The sequence below is a fragment of the Oncorhynchus mykiss genome, chromosome 14 (assembly GCF_013265735.2).
Source record: "Oncorhynchus mykiss isolate Arlee chromosome 14, USDA_OmykA_1.1, whole genome shotgun sequence".
In the NCBI taxonomy this organism is placed as follows: Eukaryota; Metazoa; Chordata; class Actinopteri; order Salmoniformes; family Salmonidae; genus Oncorhynchus; species Oncorhynchus mykiss.
In genome coordinates this window covers 11,778,416-11,790,886 of record NC_048578.1, presented here as the reverse complement: position 1 = coordinate 11,790,886, position 12,471 = coordinate 11,778,416, and the positions used below count along the sequence as shown (strand labels likewise).

At 45.3% G+C, this 12,471-nt stretch overlaps 1 protein-coding gene across 3 annotated transcripts; it reads right to left on the bottom strand.

Moving 5' to 3' along the window:
- Positions 1 to 5,206: 5,206 nt before the first annotated feature.
- Positions 5,207 to 11,997, bottom strand: LOC110488808 (protocadherin-18). Of its 3 annotated transcripts, none has more exons than XM_021561209.2 (4): positions 9,098 to 11,997; positions 8,540 to 8,628; positions 8,098 to 8,213; positions 5,207 to 6,736 (listed from the first exon to the last, which is right to left on the bottom strand). In XM_021561209.2, the coding sequence occupies exons 1-4, from the start codon at positions 11,594 to 11,596 to the stop codon at positions 5,778 to 5,780; spliced, it is 3,663 nt and encodes a 1,220-aa protein (XP_021416884.2). In that variant the 5' UTR covers positions 11,597 to 11,997; the 3' UTR covers positions 5,207 to 5,777. The 3 variants fall into 3 exon arrangements, with proteins under 3 accessions (XP_021416884.2, XP_021416882.2, XP_021416883.2); XM_021561207.2 differs by having other exon boundaries at positions 8,029 to 8,213; positions 9,098 to 11,996; XM_021561208.2 differs by having other exon boundaries at positions 8,029 to 8,213; positions 8,540 to 8,595; positions 9,098 to 11,996.
- Positions 11,998 to 12,471: the final 474 nt, after the last annotated feature.

Sequence of the window (12,471 nt, the reverse complement as noted above, 5' to 3'; positions counted from 1 at the left end):
ACAGGCACATAAGGACTACAAGTCACATAATGCTGGCTTGCAAAGAGATGTAGAATTCTGATTAGAATCCAGACAAAGTTAGGATATGAACAAGTGGAATTTTGTATCACCCTCAACCTGCATTCATTCCTGCATTCAACCAAGATGCTCGCCATTGTAGGAAAGATTGAATAAATCCAATTACTAACAGGTTGGATTAGTTTAGAAAACGGTGTGTTATTTATCTTTGTGTAGCATAACATTTATCAACCAATCAATGCAAAAACACAGATAATACAGTAAAACAAACAATTCAGAAAATCTCCCTGCAACACAGCATGCTGGGAAATATTCTATATGGTTCTATGTAGAACCCTTCTTGCCTTACAAAGAATCATCAAAGAACGCTTTCTCCAAAAATAGTTTATAGGATGTCAAAGGTTCTAGGTAGAACCCTATGCCTTAAAAATAATCCTTGTCTTCCAAAAAGGGTTATTCTGATCAAAACGGTTCTTGTGAACTCTTTTGGAACCCTTTTTTCTATGAGTGTATCTACCACACACGCACACAAACAGAGTGAGGGTGGCAGGCTAGCCTCCTGTACATTGGACTCCCATCGGTCAACGTTATATTTCTTACTCGTATCTTGCAGAATAAACGTTTACAACCCCAAATGCATAATCCGGAATTCCTTGGCTACTTGGCGGGTTGTAATATGTGTGAACTGCTGTAAAATAAACATAAGCCTAAAATAAATGTTTTCAAAATGACCAATAGAATAAATACGTTTTCTGTAAAACTGCCTTTTTTTAAAGTTATTGTTAGTATTTTTAGCCAAACATCTGTCCTTTTTTGAATATGTTTGGGAATGTAATAATTATAAACAGCAGACATCCAGCTGATTTTATTTTAACTACGTTGTCTAGGATAAGGCCAAAGCCAGGAAAAAGGCCCACAGTTATTAACTTGTATTCATGCCATGGCTAACTCTCCACTACTAATATCCTCCTGCTAAACTGCTAAATGGCTCTGTAATTTCTTCAGCTTGTGCATTTATTTTGAGTGCTTACTTTGTGTTTGTCTTGTGTTTCCACATATCGAAGCTCCGCTCATACATGTCCGTGCTCTACTATGAGGCGTGCCCGCTGATGTGTGCGTATATGCTCACAAAGAAGAAAGCATCCTTTTTCCCCATGGGTTCTGTTATTGTGTGATTATGCACCATTGCTAATTGTGGCTATGGTTTAGCCCAGAAAGGGGCTCTAGCTTGCTCTACCTGTCTTTGTTTGCCAGTGTTCTGTAAACTCTGATGAGGAGAGTGTTCATGTGAGGGTATGCAGAATTTTGTCTCAACCGTAGGTTACCCCTAGACTGGATTGAGTAAATGGTACTTTTCATTATTCTAAGAATTTTTGGGGGTTCATCGTATGTTATTGCCTATTTTTTACAACAATTTAATTTATTCTAATCACTGACATTATTTTGAGAATGAAATCACCACTTTTTGCTTCTTATACTTTGCTGCCTGCCTGCCCTTAAAAAGTTCTTAGGGCTGAGATCCCGCTAACGGGATCGAAATGACAACAGCCAGTGAAAGTGCAGGGCGCCAAATTCAAAACAACAGAAATCCCATAATTAAAATTCCTCGAACATAGAAGTATTTCACACCATTTTAAAGACACACTTCTTGTTAATCCCACCACAGTGTCCGATTTCAAATAGGCTTTACGGCAAAAGCACCACAAACGATTATGTTAGGTCAGAGTCAAGTCACAGAAAAACCCAGCCATTTTTACAGCCAAAGAGAGGAGTCACAAAAATCAGAAATAGAGATAAAATTAATCACTAACCTTTGATGATCTTCATCAGATGACACTCATATGACTTCATGTTAGACAATACATGTATATTTTGTTCTATAAAGTTCATATTTATATAAAAAAAATCTCTGAATACATTGGCGCGTTATGTTCAGTAGTTCCAAAAACATCCGGTGATTTTGCAGAGAGCCACATCAATTTACAGAAATAATAAATGTTGATGAAAATACAAGTGTTATACATGAAACTTTAGATACACTTCTCCTTAATGCAACCGCTGTGTCAGATTTCAAAAAAACTTTATGGAAAAAGCATAATCTGAGAACATCGCTCAGAGCCCGAACCAGCCAGAGAAATATCCTCCATGTTGGGTAGTCAACATTATTCATAAATAGCATTATAAATATTCACTTACCTTTGATGATCTTCATCAGAATGCACTCCCAGGAATCGCATTTCCACAATAAATGCTTGTTTTGTTCGATAATGTCCATCATTTATGTCCATTTATGTCCAATAGCATCTTTTGTTAGGGCGTTTGGTAACAAATCCAAAAGCGCGATCTGGTCCAGTCGGACGAAACGTTCAAAAAGTTATATTACAGGTCGAAGAAACTTGTCAAACTAAGTATAGAATCAATCTTTAGGATGTTTTTATCATAAAAGTTCAATAATGTTCCAACCGGAGAATTCCATTGCCTGTAGAAAAGCAATTGAAAAATTGGTTTTTGCCTGCCATATGAGTTCTGTTATACTCACAGACATCATTCAAACAGTTTTAGAAACTTCAGTATTTTCTATCCAATACTAATAATATGCATATATTAGCATCTGGGACTGAGTAGGAGGCAGTTCACTCTGGGCACGCTATTCATCCAAAAGTGAAAATGCTGCCCCCTATCCCAAAGAAGTTTTAAGTACTGTTACGTTGAAAATGGCTGGTGATTATGGACCAGATGGCCTTGTTTTCTCTCCATGACTTTAATCAGTCAGTTTCTGTCATGAGTGTGTTATTGTGTAAAATCAATACAAATGTGGATGCCATTGAAAAGACAGATCATTCGCAACGAAACCTCACAGATTATGACTCTCTCTCTACATGTAGTGCAGCTGGACCTTGACAGTATTGAGTAGAAATGAGAATATAGGGTTCTGTTAGACTGGGTTTAATGCTGGGTACAGCCGTCTGCAGGGGGAGATAGAAGGTGAGAGAGGAGGGAGGGGATGTAGTCAGGGAGGATATGTTAAGCAGCATTCAGGAGAAATGGCTGACGACATGAAAAGCCAAACACTGGCTTCCTTCTTCACGACAGACTCCGGTGTTCAGCTCTGTGTTCTCCTAAAAAGAACCCCTGGCTTTTCCTCTCCCTCCCTCCCTCTTTATCTTTATCCCTCCCCCCCCCCCTCTCTCTCTCTCTCTCTCTCTCGCTCTGTGTTTCTCTATCATTCTCTCTCTCCATCTCTCTACCTCTCTCTCTCCCTCTCTGTTTCTCTATTCTCACTCTCTCTGAATCCCTACCTATTTCTCTCTCTCCTTCCTTCTCTCTCTGTAATTGTCTCTGTCATCTCCCACTACCTCTCCTCCTGCTCCCTCCCGTGAGCATGTACTCGTTCTCTCCTGCTACCTCTCCCTCCCTCTATCACTCGCTCTACCACTAGAAAAAGCCTCTAATGGTAGCTATCTCACTATCAACCTAGCTGATAGAAACAGACTAATGTGTAAAGGCTCAAATGCAGGAAGGTAGGAACACAGAAAACAATGAGATGTTGATTATTGTGTTTCTTCTATCTCAGTGTCGATGCAGGAAAGGAGTGAGTGACAGTACCAGGTTATGGGCTCAGTGTGGGAAAGGTGTAAGACATATGTAATGGGTAAAATACTGAGACATCTGAACCTAATACAGACCCACAAAGGTGCACGTACACACCAAATGTTTGCACGTACCGTACGGTTAGCCTCATCTGGTTTATTTAGACATGCTGACTGACTGACTGACTGACATACGGACTAACTGACTGACATACGGACTAACTGACTGGCATGCTAACTGACTGACTGACTGGCTGACTGACTGACATACTGACTGACTGACATACTAACTGACTGACTTACATACTGACTGACGACTGACTGACTGACTTACATACTGACTGACTGACTGACTTACATACTGACTGACTCACATACTGACTGACGACTGACTGACTGACTTACATACTGACTGACTGACATACTGACTGACGTACATACTGACTGACTTACATACTGACTGACGACTGACTGACTGACTGACTTACATACTGACTGACGACTGATTGACTGACTGACTGACTGACTTACATACTGACTGACTGACATACTGACTGACGATTGACTGACTGACATACTGACTGACTGACTTACATACTGACTGACTTACATACTCACTGACTGACTGACTTACATACTGACTGACTGATGTTATTGGTTTGTAGGTATCTCCGTGGTTGAGTGTCGGTGATTTATTTGGACTACAGAGCACCTAGTGAATTCAGCTCCAGATGCTTGCCACTGCTGCTCATGAAGAGGAGGAACCTACTCCTGCAATAATCCAATCTGGCCTCCAGGGGGCTCTGTTCTGTTTCAAACTGAGCCTCAGACCTTCAGATGGGTAAAGTCATCCGAAGAACGATCTTGGGTAGCAGTAGTAAGTGGTGATGATAGAACCAATGTTTTTCATTGCACTGGTAACATCAGCCATCGACCAAGAAGAAAATAGGAGGCAACACTATACTGTCATGAACAGCCTCCTTCCAAATACATATATAGGACCTGAATTGGAGAATATCTGACTGTTACATCCAAGAGCAGTGTGCTAGAGTAGACCTGAGGTCTGAGCTATCCAGGATCCTTGGGAAGTCCCTACCACATTGAAGTTGACATTTAAAATGGTTAATGTAAGGGTTAAGGTTAGGTAAGCATTATGGTCAAGGTTAGGGTAAGGGTAAGGGTTAAGGTTAGGATTAGGTTAAGGTAGGGACTTCCCAATGATACAGGTTGGCGCTGACCGTAGTAGACCTGACCGCTATTGGACCAATAGTGAGCTCTTTTGACCAATAGGGGGAGCTCATATGGAACTATTCTCATAGAAATCTAGACAACAGTTCAGCATCTCTTTGTAGAATTATACTCTCTCTCTCTCACACACACACACACACACACACACACACACACACAAACACACACACACACACACACACAATACCAAGCCCACACCTCTAATATCATTATGTATGCCAAATGTTGGAGATCTGTGAAGGTTCTTAACCTTCTATGGAAACATTTAACTTAGCAAATAAACCTCTGTGACTTCCTTCTTCTAATACAATGACAACATTAGTCAAATATGAAACATCAAGACAAACTCATATTAGTTCTGTGTTTTTTCACTTTTATTTGTGTTTCCCCCCAAGTTCCCACAATACACCACAAAGACTTCTGTCCAATAATTAATATATTCATGTATACATATAATAATAGTGACATAAAAAAAAAACATTTCACAATACAAAAGACAATATTAAATATGTAGATTTTCAGTTGCATGTCAAAATGTTGATTCTTTTTTTCTTCATTTAACATGCCTTCAATATATAAAAATAGAATTCTGATTGATTAAGTTTATATACATTTACTTTATATAAATATAAGAATACAAATGTATTTTTAAAATACAAAGATAAATACAGTCACATTGTGTACATTGTGTACCAAACAAGAAAATACAAACATTATTTGGATATTTAGCATTCACAAAACACAAATACGTTAGAAATGCAACTCTAATGACAATTGCAGGTCTATGTCTTTAGTTTGTTTCTCTTTTCTTTTTTCCTACCCAGACTCCTCAGCTCCCCCTCCATAGACATGGCAGGACTCCTGACAGGAAGACAGGAAGTTGGAGGTCAGAGTTCAAAGGTGGAGGGTATTTAGTGTTGTCTAGCTCTGCCGGACATCCTGTAACAATTTGTTGATCTCAGCCACCAGCTCGCTGGCGTCCATCAGCTCATGCCGGCTGTCGCTCCTCTTCCCCTGCAGGTGTCCCAGCTGCCCCAGCACCGAGTCAAACTCATCCTCCTCAAAGTTCTCTGGGATTTCCTCCATGGCTGGGAGCCACTTACCGCATGGACCCGGGAGGGGAACAGGGATGGGGGCCGGGGCCAGGAAGGGTGCCACCAGGGTGGGGCTGACCAGGGCAGTGAGGAGAGGGCTGTTCTTGGGGGTGGGGGCGTGGTGGCCGTGTCCATTCTGAGGGCTGTTTTTAGGGACGGCCTGGTTGTGGTGGTTGTTCTGGGGGCTGAGCTTGGTGCTGGGTTTGAGGGTGTGGTAGCTACCATTCTGGGGGTGTGGTTGGCCTGAGGGCCCAATGCTAGAGCCGGGGTTCTGGAAGTGGGTATTGGCGGCCCATGCTGCAACACCTTGCTGATGGGCGGCAGCACTGGGCTTACCTGGCAGATGACCCCTCCTCCTGTCCAGTGACCCTGTCATGGGGACACCTACACCCCCCATACTTGTACCTGCCTTTTGTGTCTCGCTGACCTGGATATAAGAGTCCAGCGATGGGGGGAGGAGCCTCTGAAACACACTGCTCATCTCTGACAACAGGGACGTGGTTCCACACAGGTCCTCCTCCTCCCCCTCTCCCCCCTCTGCCTCCTCGGCCTCCTCCTGGTTGTCCTTGCCGAAGGTGGAGAAGCTCTGGTTGCTGCGTTGTACGTGAGGGTGGTCGGGGTCGGAGGGCTGGGGCGGCTCCTGGGGATCGCTGGCCTGGCTGGGGTCCTCTCCTGGGATGAAGAGGTTGCTGCGGTAGTCAGAGGAGGCTGGGGACAGCAGGGGAGGCATCCAGCACTGGTCAGAGTGACCCAGGACACGACACTCCTCAGTGCACATTCTCATCGCTACAGCGAGAGAGGGAGAGAGACGTGGTCAGGGATACAGAGTCACAAGGCACTGCACAGGGAGATGAAATACATAGGAGGCCATGCATTTCTACATACACAGACCATAGATTGTTCTGGGTATTACTGTTCTTTGTTGATAGACTATTGATGAGGGGAGATGGTGATGAGTAGGCATAGAACTGGGAGTGGTTTTGAAGGGAGGAGATGAAAGATTGTCTTTCATAGCCTTTTAACATCAAACATTGTCCATTCATGTTAAAACACAGTTGTGTGATCTGGGTACAAACATGGGTGGAAATCTAAGATAATTAGATAGCATATCACGCAGCAGGAGAGAGCACACTACCTTCAACATTAACATATCGACACAATTCACTGGGCCAGATCAATGGCCACTATTACTCTTTCAAAAGAATCTGCTTAAAAACCTGCATTTTTCCCTTTTGAAATTGCGTCTATTCAATATTAAATCTTCAAATGAAAAATATCTGAAGAATAAATTATACAAATCAAATATGCCAAGTTAAAGCCTTCATTACAGACCGCTGGCTAGTCACTCATGCTATTCAGGGACTTCATTACCCTCTCATTACCATGAAAAGACCATTTATAATACATCTTAGGGCTGATGAAGGAAGAGTGCATTGGGGAGCATTGGAAACACAGCAGCCACAGCCATGTAGGCAGGCAGCATATTGCCTTCCCCGCTGATGAAAGGCAAAAATAAAAGAGGAACCGGACTGATTTACAAAAACAGCCTTTCAAAGCTGTTGAAAAACCCACTCCAACCACCTCTGCCTGCCTGCAAACTGCCCAGCTGACTGCCTGGCTGCCTGATCGCACTCTGAAATAATTGTGTTATGGAGGAGATGAGAGCTTTTTCTCATCAGAGAAACGGGTGATAATTCTGCCTCTTTTCTCCCTCCACAGTCCCATCCAGTCCCAGGCACTGTGCTGATAAACAGCTGGGGAGTGGATCTCTCAGAGGTGTTGGGGATGAGGGTGATTGATAGTTGTGGTGAGAGGTGAGGTGGTGTGATAATGTGTGTTGTGTTGGGGCATAGCTCAGTGGAGACCTGTAGTGTAGGGTAAAGGCTAAGATGGGTGAGAGGAGGGATATGGTGAAAAGGGTGAGGATGTTATACCTGCATGCAGTCATTGTTGGTATAGTTCAGTAAAGAACAAGGGTATAGGGTAAGAGGCTGATATATAGAGGGGAGAGTGTTGTAGGCTGAAGGGTGAGGGTTTTGAGGTGAGGTGAGAGGGGTGATGAGTTGAAAGGTGTATACCTGCATGCGGATGCTGTGGATGTGGTCTGTGTTGGCCGTCATGAGGGTATAGCTCATTAAAGGCCTCACCCAGGAGCCTGTCGATGGGAGACTCTCGTCCTGCCTCGTAGTCACTGTCCCCAGCCTCGCTGTCGCCACGACCACTGTCCTTCAGACTAAACTTGTCCATGTCGTTCAGAGCGTACCTGGAGACGGAGAGAGGAAATGATGGTTCAACTTTCATAGAAAACAACATTGGAGGATGGTTCAAGGCTTATGCATATCAAAACGATAGTGCAGTGAATTCTCTAGTGGCGAAGGTTTTTGCATGCAATTATCAAGTGTTATTAAGGTTGAGTACTAAAATAGAACAAAGCACATATAGGCCTACGAGGGAATACAGCCAAAAGCTTTTTAGGAATATGTAAAGCATTGTAGGATATGCCTTAGAGCCTTACTGAGTTATGCACACGTACATTCTGATTCCCTTCAGGTGTGTTTATTTTAAGGTGCAGTTAGATGGTGTTAATACCTGTAGCTCCTGGTGTATTTGTTGCCACGGAAACTGGGTCTTGGCTGGTACTGGCCCTGATGGAGCATGGACAGAAGCTGTGAGACTTGCTACAATCGAAAAAGAAAATGTAAAAAAAAAAGAATGAAAGGAATGAATGAATAAATGAATACTGATGGGAGCAGACAGGCACAAGGACACGAGGTGGATGGATGTTGATATGACGTGATATGTTCTAAAACATGAGATGATCACTGGATATAAGGGATGGGGTACTGAACATACCACAACATCGGGGACAAATTCAGAACAAATACTGAATATTAAATATAAAACGCAAAAATCATAATATTAAACATTGTTCAATTTCTATATCACCATAATACAAGACAAGGCCAAGACAAGACAGTCCTTCTTTATTCTATAGATCCATAGTTGATGGGGGTCTATTTTAATCCAAAGACATTTATGTGATTCAAGACTACCATTAGTAGATAACATATTCATATTCATAAACCATCTACTAATACTGTACTAAGGACATAAACTTAGACATTGTTTCGCTCTCTCTCATCTTACTTCGACAGGGGGCGTGGCGTGGGCCAGTTCCAGAGCGAAGTTCTCTGCGACGTGATTGGAGGAGATGGTGACCAGGCTGTTGAGCGACTGGCGGCTGTGGTGGCTCTGCCTGCTACCCATGGTGCCCCTCTCTGGGGCGGGTGAGGCAGAAGGTGAGTGTGGGTGTGCCCGTATGGGCAGGGTTCCATTGACAGTGGGGACCAGGGTGATGTCTCCCTTGTGGATCTGCCTAGAGGGCTTCTTGGGGTGGTTCTGGTACGTGTTCTCAGCCACCCTGCAGTTGTACGAGTTGTGGGGGTCCTTTTTCTCTCTGTTGCAGCGTGCTGTGGCGAACATCACCATGACCACCAACAGCAGGGCACACACGGCCCCCAGGGAGATGATGATGATGAGGGAGAGGTCCAGGAGGGAATGGCTGGGGCCCGTGGGGAGGCCTGGGGGTAGGAAGTCCATATTCTCCTGGAGGGAGAGGCGGAGCAGGGCCCCGGTGGACAGGCGGGTGGTGCCTCTATCCTGCACCTCCACTCTGATCTCCAGCACATCCTTGGGAACCCCCTCCAGACTGCCGTTGGTTCGCAGCTCACACCTCCGAGCATCCATCACAAACAGGCCCTCCTCGTTGCCCCCGACGATGGAGCAGCTCAGCTCACTGTTGATGCCGGTGTCACGGTCAGTGGCCTTGACAATTGTGACCAGCTGACCGGCGGAGGCGTGTCTCCAGAGGAGGAGGTCGGCGGTGTGGTTACGTAGGAGCGGGGACTGGATGACGGGCGGGTTGTCGTTGTCGTCTAGCACGGTCAGGAGGACGGTGGCATTGGAGGATAGGGGGGGGTTCCCTCCGTCCCGTGCTTGGATGGTGAAGGAGATGCGGCTGACGTCCTCGTGGTCGAAGCTCCGTAGGGCGTAGATGGCGCCGTTGGACGGGTCGATGGTGACGTAGGTGGAGATGGGGCTTCCCTGGACCAGAGTGTCCACCACCGTGTAGGTCACCTGGCCGTTGGTGCCCAGGTCAGGGTCAGACGCCACCACTGTCATCAGGTAGGCCCCGGGCGAGTTGTTCTCTGACTTGTAAACCTCGTAGCGACTCTTCTCAAAGCGGGGCGGATTATCGTTTTCATCCAACACCTGCACCGTGAAGTGTTTGATGGTGGAAAGGCTTGGAGAGCCGCGGTCCTCAGCTATGACCGTTAGACTGTACTCTGACCTCTTCTCTCTGTCCAGAGACACATTGGTCAGGATCATGTAATTCTTCTCATAGGTCTTCTGCAGCCGGAAGTGCCCATGGCCGTGCAGGCGGCACACCACGTCGCCATTGAGCCCTGCGTCACTGTCATCCACGCGCACCAATGCTATGAAGGTGTCCACCGGCGCGCCCTCCGAGATGTAGGCCACTTCCTCCTTACCGGGAGTCATGAGGTTAATGTTGATCTCCGGTTTGTTGTCGTTCACGTCCACCACTTTGATTACGGTTTTACAAAGTCCTGGGATGGAGTTAGGACCCAGGTCCTGCGCCTGAATGTCCAACTCATAAGATGACGTAGTTTCATAGTCCACTTTTTTAATCAGAGTGACTTGGCCATTTTCAGGGTTCATTTTAAACGTCTCCAGTATTTTGGGAGAGATATGACTGCTGAAAGAGTAAACTATTTTACCGTTAGTGCCCTCATCCGGATCTGTGGCGTTCAAATCAATCAGTAGAGTCCCAAGTGGTGAGTTTTCCAGGAGATTAATAACGTACACCTGCTCATCAAAAGCCGGACTGTTGTCGTTGGAGTCTGAGATGCTTATCTTGAGCAGAGTGGAGCCAGACTTCGGGGGGACTCCATTGTCCGAGGCCGTTAGCTGCAGCTGGTAGCTGGACTGCACCTCCCTGTCCAGCTCTTTCACCACCACCAGTTCTGCATATTTGGCACCGTCGGTTCTGGTCCTTATGTCGATTTTGAAAAAGTTATTCGGCGTCAGAGAGTAAGAGTAAAGGGAGTTATCTCCCACGTCAGGGTCGGTGGCGCTGTCCAGAGGGATGCGGTTTCCCACAGAGGCGCTCTCGGAGATCTCAATGGGGATGATGGCACGGGAGAACTGTGGCGAGTTATCGTTTATGTCTAAGACTTCCACCTCGACGTGGAACAGCTGGAGGTATTCAGTGGGTAGAGTGACAACGTCAAATTCGATAGAACAGTTTAGGTTCTTTTCACAAAGCTTCTCCCGGTCAATCTTGGTCCCTATGGTGATTTCACCGTCCTCCTCCCGAACCGACAGAAATGGAGTGCTCCCCCTCTGCATAGCACGGAACCGAAAGGACAGTGAACTCGGTAATTTAGACAGAACATCCACCACGTCCTCCTTTAGCCTTGCAATCACTGTGCCCACTTTTTGCTCTTCATAAACTTTATATTTCAAAGTCTTACCAGAAACGGCCTGCATAATTACAACCAAAAATAATAATAGCGCAGTGGAAAATACTATATTTCCTTTGGGTGTGTTCATTTTGGCACCCATCTTCAGCACCCGGAATGGGGCTACACTACCACGGAGGAGCAAGGTTTAAAAAAAATATGCTCTCTCAAAAGTCTAGCATGTTAAATCCCTTCAGTAAGTCATCTTTGGTGAAAAGTCGTGCAAATCGACTGGAGGATGAAGATTTGAGAACTCAAAATCAACCGGGTCGGAGTTTTCTTTTGGCTCCAATTTTACACCAAACACACCAACTCAAATGCAGTATTTTTCTTGCTGTTGTGATCTGTTGCATACATCCACTTAAGCCCCGGTCTGTGTGTGTGAGTGTGCGTCTGGTAATCTGAGCGGTGAGAAAAGGCGTAGCTCCGTTTGTGTTGCTGTGCGCTCTGCTCTGTCGCGCGCTCCTGCGGTCTGTCTCGTCTACAGACTGGCCCTCATAGCCCGCCCCTCACCCAAACTGCGTCTTTTTCCTCCGCTCACACAAAAAGTCACCCCAGCCCCACTCCCCTCTCCTTTACACCCCTCCCTAAATCAAGTGCTGCCCCTTCGTTGCCTCCAGGGTGTCCATTCACAACACAGAGGGGGCCTTGATTCCAGAAGCCGGGAGGATCAGCCCAAAGACGTAGTTTTAAAGTGTGCCACAACAATAAGGGCTGCTTATTCAGGGAGAACTTTAAACATGGCCAAATTGACCCATGGCTGCCTCAGCACTCGCATATTGTTATAGCTGCAATTCACAAAAGTGTGCCACTGTCAGATTGACTATGCTAAAACATAATCTTAACACTCTATTCCAACATTAAATATGATCAAGCATTTAAACGTTCCATATAATCTCCCTTGGGATGAGATACACCGCAACATAGCCCTGCTTGAATTTTACGTGCTGGTTATGAGCTTCTGTTATGGCAATAAAA

What these genes read in the sequence shown, in the direction of transcription:
- LOC110488808 (XM_021561207.2), bottom strand. Translation starts at nt 11,596, where the DNA reads ATGGGTGCCAAAATGAACACACCCAAAGGAAATATAGTATTTTCCACT. An exon ending in AAATACACCAGGAGCTACAG is followed by an intron (nt 8,214 to 8,539) that starts GTATTAACACCA and finishes CTCCGTCTCCAG; the next exon opens with GTACGCTCTGAACGACATGG. An exon ending in TCCACAGCATCCGCATGCAG is followed by an intron (nt 6,737 to 8,028) that starts GTATACACCTTT and finishes CTCTCGCTGTAG; the next exon opens with CGATGAGAATGTGCACTGAG.